Raw genomic sequence first — 13,458 nt, 5'->3', positions numbered from 1 at the left:
TTACATCTAGTATTAAAGAGCCCATATTATGGGTTTTTGAAAATTCCCCTCCATGTAGTGTGTAACACAGCTCTAAGTGAAGTGAAGTATCCAGCTAAGGCTTAAATCTGTAAGAGTACAGTGTTTAAAATGGTTGATTCATCTAAAAAAGAGTCGACTCATAGTGCTTCAAACGAGTCGCCTGGATACCGAGTCATTAGGTGTTTCGCCATGACGTATTAATGAAACCAAGTTATTCACGTGTACGCGCAAACCCGGGAGATTTCAAGCCTGAGGCCCCGCCCTCTGACGCAGAAACCCAGACACACACACCCACCCACAAACACACACACACACACAAACATGCCGGTCGATTGAAGTCACACTGCAGATGGATATTATATCGAGTCTCTACCCAAAGATGAAACCTCAGCATTATAACCAAGTAGTTGGAAACTACTGGAAACTTCTGCAAACGACATGCTACAAAGAATACTTCATCGGCGTTTGTTAAAGGAAGGATCAGTAAAGAGTAACTTACTGATGGACGTCAGGATGGGTTTCTTCCTCCATTTCTCAAGTGTAAGTGCGATTAAAGTTGGTGCCTCGTTGACTCTAGCTTGCAAATGTATTTACTTGTGATTTATTACTTGTAACCGCGTGTACTGTATCAGGTTAACTGGCTATATTCTCTTATCGCGTGCAAAGTCACGTTAAAAACGCGACGCGTGCTTTGTTTACGGAGCTCCATGGACAAGGGTAGTGTGTGTGTGCGCGTGCGCTGTCGTCCGGAGGTATGTGTTTGTGTGTGTGTGCGCGTTGTCGTCCGGAGGTGTGTGTGTGTGTGTCTGTCTGTGTGTGTGTCTGTGTCTGTGAAAAGAGCAAAGTGAGACAAGCTATGTGATCTCCTCGACAGTTTTTGGAGTTTTTGCTCAAGAAAATAGTCGTCTGAATTTTCAAGTCCATCGACTGTATTTACATTGACTCACTGGCAGCTAAAATCCACGCCTACACTATGGAGCGTGTATGAACTGTGATTACTTTTATATTGCTGATTAGCTGTTTGGCATTTCACTCTCTGACTGAAGGCAGTCGACCAATCGCAACAGGCTGTCATTGGTCCAATCAGCGCAGATTAGCTTCGCGTTAAGGAGGGGTTTGGGAACAAATTAATCACTGGACGATTCATACAGGAGTCTCTGGGATATTTAGGTAAAATAAATGCAGATTATAAGACCATGAAAGTGTTTTTTAACCTTGCATGCATATTAGACTGTTGTTGGAGACCCTTACAACCAAGATATGACCCTATTTCATGTATAATATGGGCTCTTTAAGATTAAGCATTTTGGACAATAGGATCATAAATAGGTCTGGAAGACATTTCTCTTTATACCTTGCTTTGAAGTTGATCTCTTCACTTTTGACCACTTCTGTAATGGGAGAGGGTCTGTGGGCTGGTATATGTATAGTATGTATCTATAGACCTGCTCTTTCGATCTGATGATTCAAAATTAACTGGGTTTTATTGGTGAATGTTTTTACATTTAATAAGCTCTTTTCGCAACATGGTGGCGCAGTAAGTAGTGCTATCACCTCACAGCAAGAAGGTCGTGGTTTCGAGCCTCGGCTGGGTCAGTTGGCGTCTCTTTGGAGTTTGCATGTTCTCCCTGCATTCGAGTGGGTTTCCTCCGGGTGCTCCCGTTTCCCCCACAAGTCCAAAGACATGCGGTACAGGTGAATTAGGTTGGCTAAATTGTCTGTTGTATATGAGTGTGAATTAGTGTGTATGGATGTTTCCCAGAGATGGGATGAAGCTGGAAGGGCATCTGCTGCCTAAAACATATGCTGGATACGTTTGCGGTTCATTCCGCTGTGGCAACCCCAGATTAATAAAGGGACTAAGCCAAAAAGAAAATGAATGAATAAGCTCTTTTCACATCTCTGGGTTTCTCAGTAGCAGAAGTTGTCATAGTTGGCAAAAGTTAAAACACAGTGATTGGGAGAATACATCAAATTATTTTTACAATCTTATTTGCTCAAATAATAAAAGAAGATGTTATAAATATTTTCAGAAAATTAAAAAAATTGCTTGAGACTGATGAAGGCAGCCATACAAGAGAATAACGTCCTATTTATTGTCCTGTCCCATAGACTCTGCATTAAAAATGCTTTGCATAAGCAGTATTTTTTTTTCTAATTTGAAGCAAATATGATATAATACGTATTATTTTAAAATGTTATATAATAAATGCATATTATATATAATTGAATATAATACATATTATATATTAAAAACTTTCAAGTATTTAAGATGCTGATGACCCCTAAACACATCACAACAGGCTTGTGAAAAGTGTCCATTACAGAGCAAATGGTAATCAGAGAAATCATTTATGTATATACTTTTAATTGTGTAATGCAAAAAATGTATCATTTATTTCAATTCCTTTTTCTTTTTTTTTCTCTGAGTTCTTAATATATTACTTTATATATTTAAATAATTTTGCTGGTTTAACGTGCATGAAATTAGGTTTTTGCAAAACCTGTGTGTTAAATTAAGGTAAACTCAATAATGACTTTTATAATGTTCTAGCTTTTAATACAATGGCATTGATTGTAACAGATAATTTTTGACTATCAGACCAGTATATTACAATGATTTTTCAAGGGTCAGGCACCACTAGACATGGGGACGGTTTCAAGGTTTACCGTGGTTTGCAAAGGTCAAGTTTTTAAAAAAGTTTTTTTGTTCTTCCGCTCCTATGGTGTATATATAAGCTTTTTTTTTTTAAACATGTTAACTGTTTTATTTTGTTTTTTTAGGGCAACAGTATCTTGGGCAGAAAATGAATTTCTAAATCAAAATCTACTGGTTCAAAATATTTTTAATGTTTCTCAAAATAAAATATATTGTGTTCAATGGGGGGAAAATGTTTTTTACCCAGACATTTAAAAAGAAATTATTTTAGAGCAGTAAACACAATACCGTGATACCATGAACCATGATATTCTTATCCAAGGTTATCACACCGTCAGAATCTTTTACCATCCCATCCCAATCAACACTAATTGACAATTCTGTGATTAATTAAATTCATGCAAATTCTAATACTATTTAATTGTAAATAAAATATTTTTGAGCAAAAAAACTGCTTAATCCATGTTCTTTTGAATAGTATTGTAAATATGTAGTTTATTGATTTTCTTTTGTGAAAAAGCATCCTGTAAAAAAAGTCATTGGAAAGAACCAGCTTTCTCTAACTCTTGTTGAAATAGCTTTTAGTAAAGAATTGCTCATTATTCAGGCATTGTGCCATTGCAGTGCTGAGAATTTCACAGGGTTTCATCATGATTGCTATTGTGACTTTATCCCTGACTCTTAAAGTCTGTCTTTTTACTCTTGAGAGAAAAAATAGATCATGCAGATCTCAAATGTTTTCTCCTGTTAAATAAGTCATAATTTAAGAGAGATCAATTATTGTTTCTGCACACGTACACTGTAAAAAAAGGTTAATGACAAAATAATTAACACAACACATATTTTTATGTTGCTTTAATTTATTTTTTAAGCTAATCTGGTTTCAACCATGCTTTTAACATTTATACAAAGTTTAACTGAAGATTTTTATACAGTTTGATTGATGTAAGTTGAGATGACTAAACAATTTCATTTGTTTCAACTTAACAAATTAAGGCAGAAAGACTTTTTTTTTTTTTTTTTTTACAGTGTACATGCTGTTCACATCCTTCACACATGCATTTGTGCTTGTATTTTGTCACTGCAGTGTGTGATGTAGGCTTATACTCAGTGGATTAGCATATTTTTAGGAAACTCCTATTTCTGCAGCATTTCCAATATAAATCTGTTTATTAGCAAACAGTCGAAAATGGTTAAAGACTGGATTTCTGTTGGTAAGGCTGATCCCAAATCGATGCTGTAAGAAGTGAATGACTTCACCTTCCACTCCATCTGCTCTGAGCCAGCATTTCTCACTTCTCATTTCCCACTGACACAGGAAATAGGCAGAACCAACCACTAGCTCTGACACAAGATGCTGCTCTTCTGAGAAGTTCAACCACACAAAGTTCCCGCTTTTACAGCCAGGATGGTGTATGTTGTGTTTATGATGAGCCAGTCTGCTGTATGCCTGGCAACAGCTGACATCAATACAGATTTGATAAAGACATGAATAGTGCGTGTCCACCAAAAAAAAAAAGCATATTTTTGAGACTGCCATGTGTATTAAGAGTGGCCCTGAGTGTCTGGTTTACACTTCACTGTAGACTTGCCTTTTTTTAAATGTTCCAAAATTTGGAGAATGAGTTAAACTTGTTCTGCAGTAACTCTCAAACAGTTTTATTTATTTATTTTTTGGAAGAACGCAGCTGCGTAAAAATGCTTCTGTGGGCACATGCCACAAAAGATGCTCAAGCCAAAACAGAGCCACAAGAACAGCTTTGACGTGCTTCTTGATTTAATTTTCTTCTGCAAACTACTGATAAAAACTACAGATGATCTTCTAAATGTAGCTAGAATTAAAAGCATAAAATACAATTTACCTGTATTGTCATTGCAGTGAAAATGCAGAAGTAATACATTGTTTAGATAAAGTGATTATGATTTTAATTATTACATTTTGTTTTATTTATTAAGTTTTATTTGGGTTTTTGCCCATTTTACTGTTCTTTATTTATTTCCAGATTTTTTTTGTGGACACAATTTCACATTTGCATCAAGGGTTTTGCTTAATAACTTTCTTGAACAATATAAAACAGGTTAAGGAGGAGAAAAGGTGAAAAAAAGTTATTAGAAAAGGTGGAGAGAAATACAATTTAAGAGAATTGGGAAAACAACAAAAAACGGAAAGATTACACTCATCCTCTCCCCCAACCACCTGCTCAGCAGCTCCAGATGTCAGTGACAGGTGTAGATGTCACTCAGGTCAGGACAATGCAAGCATTTTTGCAGACGCTTAAGCACTCGCAGGATATGTAAACTTTTCTCAGCACATGCTCTGTGTCAGTTCAAGAGTTTGTTCACCCCAAAATAAAATAAAAAAAAAAAGATTTTCTTTCATGTTGCTTCATACCAATAAGAAATTTGGTCAGTTTGCTAACTTATATAAAGATTTTGTTCAACTTATAAAGCAATTGTCCCTCTTAGAAGAGCAATATCATAGCTGTAATGAAAAACAACCTCATTTGTGTTTTAAAGAGCCCATATTATACATGAAATAGGGTCATATCCTGGTTGTAAGGGTCTCCAACAACAGTCTAATATGCATGCAAGGTCAAAAAACACTTTCATGGTCTTATAATCTGCATTTATTTTTAGCTAATTATCCCAGCGACTCCTGTATGAATCGTCCAGTGATTCATTTGTTCCCAAACCCCTCCTTAGCGCGGAGCTAATCTGCGCTGATTGGACCGATGACAGTCTGTCGTGATTGGTCGACTGCCTTCAGTCAGAGAGGGAAATGGCCAATAGCTAATCAGCAATTTAAAAAGTAATCACAGTTCATACACGCTCGATAGTGTAGGCGTGGAGTTTAGCTGCCACACTATGGCGAGTGGATACCCAACAAACACACAACGTTGCCTCAACGTAGCGACCTTCCTACAACGTTGTATCAACATTGCAAAAAGGTTGAGGATTCTACGTTGTTGCTAAAGGTTGTCACAACGATGTCATAAGGTTGCCATTTAAACATCATGAGGGTCGCATGCTTTAGGTTGTGCTTAGGTGGCGTGGACGACCACTGTACAACATGTACTGGTCACAGCTGAATCAGTTTAAATTTCAACAAGCCGTCTCATTCATCAACGACCGAGGAGACGTGAGTATTGCTTTATTTCTTCTTGCTAAATAAGATACGTAAATCGTGAATATTCAAACAAACCTACGATTTCGACAACAATCTTTTCCAACATCACATGTTAAATCTCTCGATAAAACATTTCCTGATTATTTACCTACGCCTTGTCTTTAATCAAATGGACAATAATGTTTTTGAAGTTCAGTTTTTTCCATTTCCGTCGTGATCAGTTAGTATGATACTTCATCACACGAGCCGACCCACTTTTTACAAAACACACAAAATAACTTTTAAAAACAAAACATCTCTGTGTAGATTGCGTCCCGTTAAAGGAACAGTTCACTCAAAAATGATATGTACTCACGAATTATTTGCCCTGTAAATAATAAGTGATTCCAAACCTTTAAGTTTCTTTATTCTGTTGAACACTAAAGACTGTAAGCATTTGCTTTCATAGTAGGAAAACACTATGGAATTAAATAGTTACAGTTTTCCAGCTTTATTTAATATATCTTCTTTATTGTTTAGCAGAAAAAAAAGCTAAATAAGTTTGCAACAAATAAAGGATGAGGCTAAAATGGCAGAATTGTCAGTTTTGGGTGAGCTATCCCTATAAGTTAAAGTATATAAATTAATGTTCATATGCCTAATTAATATAGATAGTAATTAAAAGGTAAGCTAGTCTAAATTTCTATTTTGATTGGTCTTTTGATGTTTTATCTTAAACCCACTCTTTTCTTTACTCAACAGGCTATTTTTACATGGAGGTAATCTTCTATTGATAATTTCTGGATTTTAATTATGTGTAAGTTGCATAAAACTCTATTGTTTAACCACTCACTGTTGTTTTCAAATTACTTGTGTAACTTGTCTTTCAGAATGTTTTCAGCTGTTGAATTCACCTCAGATCAGTGTTGCTGTAATTCCTGATCTATGGAAAGAAGAATTGGATGAGGTAAGAAGTATACTCTATTTACTATTAAATGTAGTTATGTTACCTAAAACAGCATGTCCATAATGTGGAAAATAGATCATGCTTATAAAAAATTACTTTATTATTTTGTACAGCTGTTATTGAAATGACACTAAGTTTAACATTCCATTTACAGCGAGCAACGCCACAACTACAGGGCCTGTTCTTTCTCTACTCATAATTTAAGTAAGTATTCGGAGACTAACTCTGACTTCTGTTAACTTAAACCTGTTTTCCCTGTAACTCTAAATTTATTTAATTGTATGTAATTTTGGTACATGATATATTATGAAAACAATAAAATAAAGTATAGGCTACATAATTACTCTGGAGATTTTATATGTAATGAAATTACAATAAATGTCTGAAACTTCAATAACTTGCTAGTCATAGTCATTTCCTGTGTAGTGCTGTTGTGTCAAGCTCTGATCTGTCCTCTCTTGTTCACTGCCTATTTTGACTTGTGTCTGCTGTGGATCTCTGAAGCTGGATTATCTGTTGAATTTGTTTCTTCCTCTGACTGCTTTCTCCATACCAACAACTACGACTGGTCTTCAGCTGCGCTCCCCGGTCTGCTGTATTCTCCAGTCCAGAGCTTCACTGCCCAGTGTTTGAATTTTAATTTATATATTTATTTATATATTTATTTACATTTTAATGATTTCTTGTTTACTTTTCTTGTTTGTTTACCCTTTAGTTTAATTATTTATATATATATATATATATATATATATATATATATATATATATATATATATATATATATATATATATATATATATATAAAATCTAAACTTTATTTTATACTGTTTGCTTATAATTAGATACTGTATGTGTACTGTATGTATTAAATGTTGTGAAATATATAATAAAAAGTTTGATTATATTCATTTGTGTGGCATTTTTACACTTTAAAGTTTACACATGCAATTGTTAAATTAAATAGGAAAAATAAATGAATAATATTTCATATTTAGCAATACTGGAAAAGAATTGCTGCTTATCCTGTATTCTAGGCAGTATTGATAAACTGCCACAAAAAATATTAATACAAGTAGTAAGAACGCCGCCTCGCGGTTGCTGAATGTCGCACGACAACGTTGCTACAGCCTTCTCACGTCTTACATTTCTACGTTGTGACAATGTAGCGAGCACGTAAGCGACAACGTTGCCTTTAAAAAAATACAACGTTGTGCAGACATCGCTACAACGTATATGTGTTTGTTGGGTAGTGCCACGGATAACCGAACGAAGGAGACAGTCGTGTACTCGCCATACCACACACACACAAAAACACACACACACCTCCGGATGACAACGCTCCCGCTTCCGCCCGCACCCGCCAGGTTTTAGCCTGAGAACCCGCTCCGTTTTCTGCCCGCCGCGCCCGGTCCCGCTAGAGCGGAGAACACAACCAAAAATCACCCAGTATACAGTCCAGACAGCCAAGTATAAACACACACACACAGCACAAAGCTCGTTCGTTCGTTCGTTCGCTCTCTCTCTCTCTCTCTCTCTCTCTCTCTCTCTCTCTCTCTCTCTCTCTCTCTCTCTCTCTCTCTCTCTCATACGCGCGCGTGCGCACTAACACACACACAAGCACCACGCAGACTCTCTTTCTAATTCGCATAGCAATATCCGTGATATTGCTAGACAGCCCGCTCCCGTCCCAAATTAAACCCGTTACCGACCGCTCCCGCGATTTATTCGGAAATTTATTCCCGCGGCTGTCCCCGCGCCAGATTTCTGCGGCGCGGGAATACATTTCCGAATAAATCGCGGGAGCAGAACTCTAGCACGGAGCTCCATAAACAAACAGCACGCGTCGCGTTTTTAACGTGACTTTGCACGCGATAAGATAATATATCCAGTTAACCTGATACAGTACACGCGGTTACAAGTAACAAATCACAACTAAATACATTTGCAAGCTAGAGTCAACGAGGCAACAACTTTAACCGCACGTACTTACACTTGAGAAATGGAAGAAACCCATCCTGACGTCCATCAGTTGCTCTTTACTGATCCTTCCTTTAACAAACTCAGATGAAGTATTCTTTGTAGCATGTAGCTTCCAGAAGTTTCCAACTGCTTGGCTATAATGCTGATGTTTCATCTTTGGGTAGAGACTCAATATAATGTCCATCTGCAGTGTGACTTCAATCGACCGGCATGTTTGTGTGCGTGTGTTTGTGGGTGTGCGTGTGTTTGTGTGTGTGTGTGTGTGTGTGTCTGGGTTACTGCGTCAGAGGGCGGGGCCTCAGGTTTGAAATCTCCCGGGTTTGCGCGTGCACGTGAATAACTTGGTTTCGTTCGTACGTCATGGCGAAACACCTAATGAGTCGGTATCAAGGCGACTCGTTCGAAGCACTATGAGTCGACTCTTTTATAGATGAATCAACCGTTTTAAACACTGTATTCTTACAGATTTAAGCCTTAGCTGGATACTTCACTTCACTTAGAGCTGTGTTACACACTACATGGAGGGGAATTTTCAAAAACCCATAATATGGGCTCTTTAAAGAAAAGTCTTATGGGTTTGGAAGGACGTGGATGAGTAAATTATGATAGGTTTGTTATGCACTAAGCCCTTAAATATCCCATTTTGAGTGAACTGCAGACCTACATGATACTGGAAATCAAGCAGGCATGTGTGGGTGCAGATTTCCATGTCAGTTGGCTTTTTTAAACCAGTTTTTGTGGAGTTGAGCTGCTGAAACCAGCCCATCTGCCCTGTGTGGAATGTTGAAAATGTCAACAATGTGTAAACGTTCAGGTCATGCATGCCGTCTTTGAACATTTTAATAGTAAAATGGTTGAAGTTTAGCAATTATGGTCATGTCAGACTGAGAGAAAACTAACCACTAACTAGGTAATATATTGGGTTCTTGGTTAATATAATTTTGTGTCAGTCCAATTAAGGGTGATTTCAGTTAAAAATGCTAAAACATTTTTTGACCTGATCAATCAAGTCACATTAATGTGTATTTTGAAAGCATTATCTCTTGTAGGGTAAACTTTAAATGTATTGCAAGTAAACTTTCCAAAAATGTGCCGTCATGCTCAAAAGCTCATCTTCAACATTTTAAAACTGTGTATCTGTTGCTCATTCTATTTGTGCAAAATGTATTAGTACTTGTTGAGGTTACCCTCTCAAGGAAAAAAGCATTAGATGTTTATTTTAGGGCATTCAAAGTGGCAGACATTTAAAGTGGTGATGTGCATTTGGGCACTTGAGGAAAGAGGTGGGATTGTTGTTGCACACTGCAATTCAGAATACACTTCCACTTAAGCGTCTCTCACTGTCTGTACTGTTCACAGTCCTTTCTTTCTGAGCAAATGCAATGACATAATCATAGGATGCTAAATAAGGAGGTTTGATGAAACTCCATCTTCTGCAGGCAAACATTTGAAAGTCACTTGTTCTTTCTGTCTCAGGCCAAGAGGAGACTAGATCTGGAAGAACCACTTTATCTCCCAGAATTTCGAACTCCAAAAGGGAAAGGAAATGCTGCATGTGCGAGAGCATCAAGCCCCAAAAGTGAGTAAACTAAATGACAAATGTCAATACGGTCACTGTTATAGTGCTTCTGTTATACCATATAAATGTTATTCTATTTGTTTTGGAAGTCTCCTTTAATTCATCTTTATTTCTATAGCGCTTTTACAATGTAGATTGTGTCAAAGCAGCTTAACACAGAAGTTCTAGTAAATTTAACCTGTGTCAGTCCAGTAGTTTAAAGTTCAGTTTAGTTTAAATTTCACTGCTGAAACACTGTAAGCAAATCCATCAATAGGTTTGCATAGGTTTGAATCGGTTAACATTTGTTCTTTTCTCATAATATACATTTAAAATAATTGTTTCTCAAATGATTCATTTGATTCTGTTAAGGATTTGTTTATTCAAAAGCTCATCTTTATCACGAAAGCCTGCTCTGATGGACCAGTCTGTTGTGATTAATCTATAGGAATGCCGATCATATTCCAACAACAAAAAACAGCTCCAGTGTTCAAAGGTCATAGTGGACATTGTTATCTGGCAACCAATGAGAAGGATGATGTTGCATATCTACTTGCATCCATTATAGATTTGAAACTGGAATTTCTGATGACTCGATTTAGCGATTCTGTCTTTATAGACACTTTAAAAGACAAAAAGTTACTTACTATGCTCTTTGATCATTTAAACTTTACAGAAGAGCTACATTGTATGGAAGATCGGCTTAGTCTCTTTATTCATCAGGGGTCGCCACAGCGGAAAGAACCGCCAACTTATCCAGCATATGTTTTACACAGTGTATGCCCTTCCAGCTGCAACCCAGTACTGGGAAACATCTAGACATACTCATTCACACGCATATACTACGGACAATTTAGGTCACTTTATGGCCCGTTTCCACTGAGTGGTTACGGTACGGTTCGGTTTGGTACACTTTTATGGCTGTTTCCACTGTCAAAAGCCGTACCGAACTGTACCGTACCACTTTTTTGACACCCTTTCGAAAGGGTACCAAACACGAGATAGGGTACCAAAAGGCGGAGCTAGACGCACAGCTGAACGCTATTGGTTTACAGAGATACGTCATTCGCTTGCGCAACAAGCCAGAATGAAAACAAAAAAATCCACCATGTTTAAAATACACAGCCGACGAGCCGAGAGAATACAGCGGAATTACATATACATATAATAACAAGCCATGGTTGACCTGGGCTCAAACAAACCTTGTTGTCATCATCAAACTTCTTGAGCTGATGATAATAACGTGCGCATGATTATTGACATGCTTTTGAAACCCAATCCTGTCAGAAGCTGACAACCGCGAGAGTGACCCATGAAAAAACAATGGAGAAGCCGGGAAAAAAAGCACTTTTTTTTTTTCAGCAAACGTGAACAAACTGCCATGCTTAACTATTATTTTCACCTTCTGGACTATTATAAACTCAGAATGATGGAATTACTCTCTAACAGAGGCTACATGTGCTGCTGAAGATTAAAGACACAGATGAGAGGTTTACACTGACTGTGGGCTATATTTTGGGTTGTTTTTGAACCTAAATAAGGACTAAATGTATGTTGTGTGTAGTTCCTCTGTAGCTGGTAACATATCGGAGACTGTAAGGGTCTGTATGTGTTCATATATGTTGGATTTATTTATTTATTTTATATAATTACAGAAATTACAGTAGGCTATTTTGCTCTGTCATTGACCTGCGGTTATAATCATCTCATGTTCATAGAAAATTTAGTAATAAACATTTATATGGAAGTATTTGTGTGTATAAAGCATCTGTTTTGTGAGAAGTGCTTCTCATATAATATGTAAATGACCTGTACGGCTTTACTGTAGACATTTATTTAAGCGAGAATGATGCCGACTGAAACTTTCTGTCGTACACCACGCCCACCAAAAGGGTACCCTTGGTAGTGAAAATGCAACCCTGATAAAGGTGACCCATACCGACCCGAACTGTACCGTACTGCACCAGTCAGTGAAAATTAGCCATTACACTGTCAGGCCTTGATGCCCAATTCAGATTTGTTGCCTATATCTGATTTTTTTGCCTGTCCATTTATATGTTCTTTTAATTTTAACCCATATCTGATTCATGTTTACACTTACCATACAATTTCCAACATTGCGCATGCGTAAAGACGAGTTCTAGCATCTGCGAAATAGTAAATATGCAAAGTTCACCCAACTTTAAAATAATTTTTAAATAGGACGGAAAGGGCCGTAATCGCAGCTTTCGTCAATGATTTATATATGGTGTGCTCACCATTCAGAGGAATTTGTGGGTACAAAAGAGATCTCCGGTCTGGTGAGAGCAAATTGTGGCAGGCTTTAATGCCTTAAGGTCTAAAATTTTAGGATGAGCCAACCAACATTTGATATGCTGTGTCAAAGCTTGTCCACATACCTGAAATGCCAACTAATCCAGCCGGGCCTCAAACCAGCTACCTTCTTGCTGTGAGGCGACAGTGCTAACCACTGAGCCACCATGTCGCCCATATGAAAGATAATATTCCAAGAAAAAAAGATTATAGGTGCACTTGACTTCAGGTGAAAAATTGACTTCCTATTGTTTAAAACCACAGTTTCCATTTGTTGAGTGAGGAGCGGATGTTTCTGGTTTTAGAGCCTCATCAAATCAATTGAAATGCAAACACACCTGTCCAAGCAACTCTTACACCTGGCAACACTCAAACTATTATTAAAAGAATGGCTCTTTTGTGTCTCTTTCCAGCTCCTAAATCTCCAGGAGAACGCACCCGTTACGATACATCCCTTGGCCTGCTGACTAAGAAGTTTGTGGGCTTGCTGAGTGAATCTGCTGATGGGGTTCTGGATCTAAACTGGGCCTCAGAGGTTCTGGAGGTTCAGAAGAGACGCATCTATGACATCACCAATGTTCTGGAAGGAGTGCAGCTCATCCGCAAGAAATCCAAAAACAATATCCAGTGGCTGTAAGTGTGCCTGACTGAATGCCTTTTAAACAAGCTACTATATATTGAAATTTGATTAGATTTTTGAAACGCATGACACAAACAAGGTGGTGTTGTATTCCATTATAAAAGTCCCTTGTTCTTACTGTGTTTCCTAACATAGTTTTCTCTTACATCTGGCCAAGTACTGAATGATACTTCTGTTTTGTTTAAACATTATTAGATGATTTCTCCATAATAAC

The 13,458-nt window shown here is 37.4% G+C and overlaps 1 protein-coding gene and 1 long non-coding RNA gene across 4 annotated transcripts in view; both read left to right on the top strand.

Moving 5' to 3' along the window:
- The window catches only part of e2f2 (E2F transcription factor 2), a 30,197-nt gene that overhangs the window by 9,003 nt on the left and 7,736 nt on the right, over positions 1 to 13,458 (top strand). Inside the window, exons 2-3 of the mRNA XM_073928602.1 lie at positions 10,210 to 10,312; positions 13,018 to 13,237. Coding sequence (XP_073784703.1) covers positions 10,210 to 10,312; positions 13,018 to 13,237 — 323 coding nt within the window. The remainder of the gene's footprint in view (positions 1 to 10,209; positions 10,313 to 13,017; positions 13,238 to 13,458) is intronic.
- Positions 5,670 to 7,458, top strand: LOC141378576 (uncharacterized). 3 transcript variants are annotated; one of them, XR_012393417.1, is made up of 5 exons: positions 5,670 to 5,819; positions 6,549 to 6,603; positions 6,677 to 6,753; positions 6,908 to 6,957; positions 7,258 to 7,458. It is a non-coding gene; the product is annotated as an uncharacterized lncRNA (long non-coding RNA). The 3 variants fall into 3 exon arrangements; XR_012393416.1 differs by having other exon boundaries at positions 5,796 to 6,397; positions 6,549 to 6,565; XR_012393418.1 differs by lacking the exon at positions 6,549 to 6,603.

Source organism: Danio rerio, chromosome 17 (assembly GCF_049306965.1).
Source record: "Danio rerio strain Tuebingen ecotype United States chromosome 17, GRCz12tu, whole genome shotgun sequence".
Classification (NCBI taxonomy): Eukaryota; Metazoa; Chordata; class Actinopteri; order Cypriniformes; family Danionidae; genus Danio; species Danio rerio.
The sequence above is the reverse complement of the archived record's forward strand: the minus strand, read 5'-3'. Positions and strand labels throughout refer to the sequence as shown.